The following is a 2,755-nucleotide window of genomic DNA, read 5'->3' as shown; positions in this document are numbered from 1 at the left end:
TAACATCAGTGGTTCAGCAAAAGAGACTGAAAGAATAAGTACTAGGCTTATAAAGTATAAGTCCTGGGGTCAATTTGCTTGACTAAAGGTGGTGCTCCAGCATGGCTGCAGTCAAATGACTGAAACAAGAGTCTATGTTGAAAGCAAAACAATGCACAAATGTATGCTGGGTCTTTTACAAGTAACTCATTTGGTTACAAAAAGCAGACAACATGGTATATAAACAACACTACTCCATCATGGATCATGTCAGCTCTTTCTAGGCCTCAATCTCTACACAATAAATTATAAATAACACAAAATAATGCACATAAACTATACCCATTGCATAATGATACCAAAGTCCTTTTATGTGGGGTACAGTTTACTATCACAGCAAATTGTGACACTTAGTCCTTGCTTCTACATGCAAAATCATTCCCAAACCCAATCACATTTACAGCTCTACTGAAAACTACAATGCTATTTTACAAACGCTGTCTTCCAATCAACTCAAAAATATACACAAAAAAGAAATATATATACAAACTGCAAAGCTGCATCCCATATAACTAACCACAGAATGTTGGAGTTTACAGTGTGATTGTCAGTTAGATGAGAATATGGTTTATGTGGAACACATCTAGATATTTGTAAACATCCCATATGCTGCATGTCTACTTGATCAGAACTGACATGGGAGGGTACACACAATAAACACTGATATTATCTACATGTTACCTATTTAAAATAAATTATGCAAATGACAGTCACCACTGTCACATACATGACTTTAGCCAATTAGAAATTGTAGCTACTCAGAGGCTGACAGTTTTTTGAGTACTCTTTTGCCTATTAAAACAGAAGTAAAACTGATATCAAACTTCTTTTTTTACCAGTTATAAGCAGCCATGGTAAGTTGTCCTCTCTCTCTCTCTCTCTCTCCCTCTCTCTCTCTCTCTCTCTCTCTCTCTCTCTCTCTCTCAGCTCGCCTTTGAATTTAATTCATTTGATTTTTCTCTTTTCGGATGACTGCTTGGCTACGCAACATATTTGACTCTTCAACACATTTTCAAAACACATTATTCAAGTAACTTTGTAAAACTAGAAAATATTTTTATATCTTCCTTATTACTTCCTTAATTTCTGCAACACATTTACATGTAAGTGTACATTTTTACATTCAATTATATAAACTTTGGATTGATTTTATAAATTAAAATCCATTATATTCCATATTAAATTATGTCCTATCTCAAATTTGTATTCTTAAATCATGTGCTATATAATCATTATTACTTTGGTTTACCAACAGGATTTGAAGAGGTATATATTTCTGTTGGTGTGTTGCAAATAAAAGGGAAAATTATATATAATTCATATCAGTTGCTATGCCTGCAAACACTTGAATTTTCTACAGTTGGTGACCTAAACACAGTTCAAAAACCCATGAGGTGTTTTCTTCAATTTTGACTTTTATATTCTTTTACATTGGAAACAATTTTATGGAATTTGTAAGTGTTGCCTGGTAGTGTTATTTTGTATAGGTGTAAGTACTAAAGTTTTAGTTATGCATTTGTCTGCTACCTTTTTAATAATGCCCAATGCACCTACTGTTATAGGATTTAATCCTGTTTTCTGTCTTTGCATTTTAGTAATCTTTATTTGAGTTGTTTCTCCATTCTTTTCAGAGAGACATTGTTACCTGTTGGAAATGATACATCTATTAGTATTTTTATTATTATGAAAGCCATTGAAGAGAAGAAAAATAGAATTTCAAGCACTATTGTTCCTGCCACTTTTATGAATTTGAATCCTCCTGGGATTAATTTCATCTTTAAACTCTCAAAGAGTTGATAAAATAATTATCAGTCAAGATCAGTTTGAAATTACCTTGACTCTAAACATTTGTGATTTTGTATCAGAAAACATATTTTACAATTATTATTGCTATTGTTCAAGGTAACAAGCTTGCAGAATCATTACCATGCCAAAGAAAATGTTTAGTGGCATTTCTGCCAGTTTTTTATGTTCTGGGTTCAAATGCTTGGCAGCATTTGACCTCTGAAGTTTGCCTTTCAGCCTTTCAGGATCAATAAAATAAAGTGCCAGCCAGGTATTGGGGTTGATGCAATTGGCTTACCCTCTCCCTCAAAACTGCTGGCCCTAGAACACAGTTGATCAAACCTAGAACACTTTTGATTATGGGTTTTCTAGATCAGGGATGACATCGGGTCAAGCAACAGTACCTATATTTTATTGGTACTGCTTGACAAGAGAAAAAGAAATATGAACTTACTTTCTGTTGGTTGTGGTGAAGAAGTTGGATCAACTGAAAAATAAAATATATCTAATATCAGCATCAATGGTAAAACCCTTCAATCTTTACAGTCATTGTGCCTTATTAAGCATATTATTTATTATATGGAGGAAGTGTGCATGCATACATACACAAAACACCTAAACAACACTCCCACACAACAATTAAGCAAACACAGCAACAACCACAATGTACTTGCTTTCTCTCTCTCATACACACACACACACACACACACACACACACACACACAAAAGAACCTCCTATACACACATTCAGAATAATAATATACATACAAATACATTCACTTTCATAACACCTATCATACACAGAGACACACACAATCACACATAGACAGGCAGAGGGATGGACAGATGTATAGACACACACACACACACGCACATACACACACACACACGCACACAAACACACACAAACAAACACACACACACACACACA

At 34.2% G+C, this 2,755-nt stretch overlaps 1 protein-coding gene across 1 annotated transcript in view; it reads right to left on the bottom strand.

Annotated features, from left to right (window-relative positions):
• LOC106876883 (cartilage matrix protein) overlaps nt 1-2,755 on the bottom strand; it is a 20,196-nt gene that overhangs the window by 8,465 nt on the left and 8,976 nt on the right. The window contains exon 3 of the mRNA XM_014925627.2: nt 2,279-2,311. Within this exon, the coding sequence (XP_014781113.1) occupies nt 2,279-2,311 (33 nt within the window). The remainder of the gene's footprint in view (nt 1-2,278; nt 2,312-2,755) is intronic.

Source organism: Octopus bimaculoides, chromosome 6 (genome assembly GCF_001194135.2).
Source record: "Octopus bimaculoides isolate UCB-OBI-ISO-001 chromosome 6, ASM119413v2, whole genome shotgun sequence".
Taxonomy (NCBI): domain Eukaryota; kingdom Metazoa; phylum Mollusca; class Cephalopoda; order Octopoda; family Octopodidae; genus Octopus; species Octopus bimaculoides.
The sequence above is the reverse complement of the archived record's forward strand: the minus strand, read 5'-3'. Positions and strand labels throughout refer to the sequence as shown.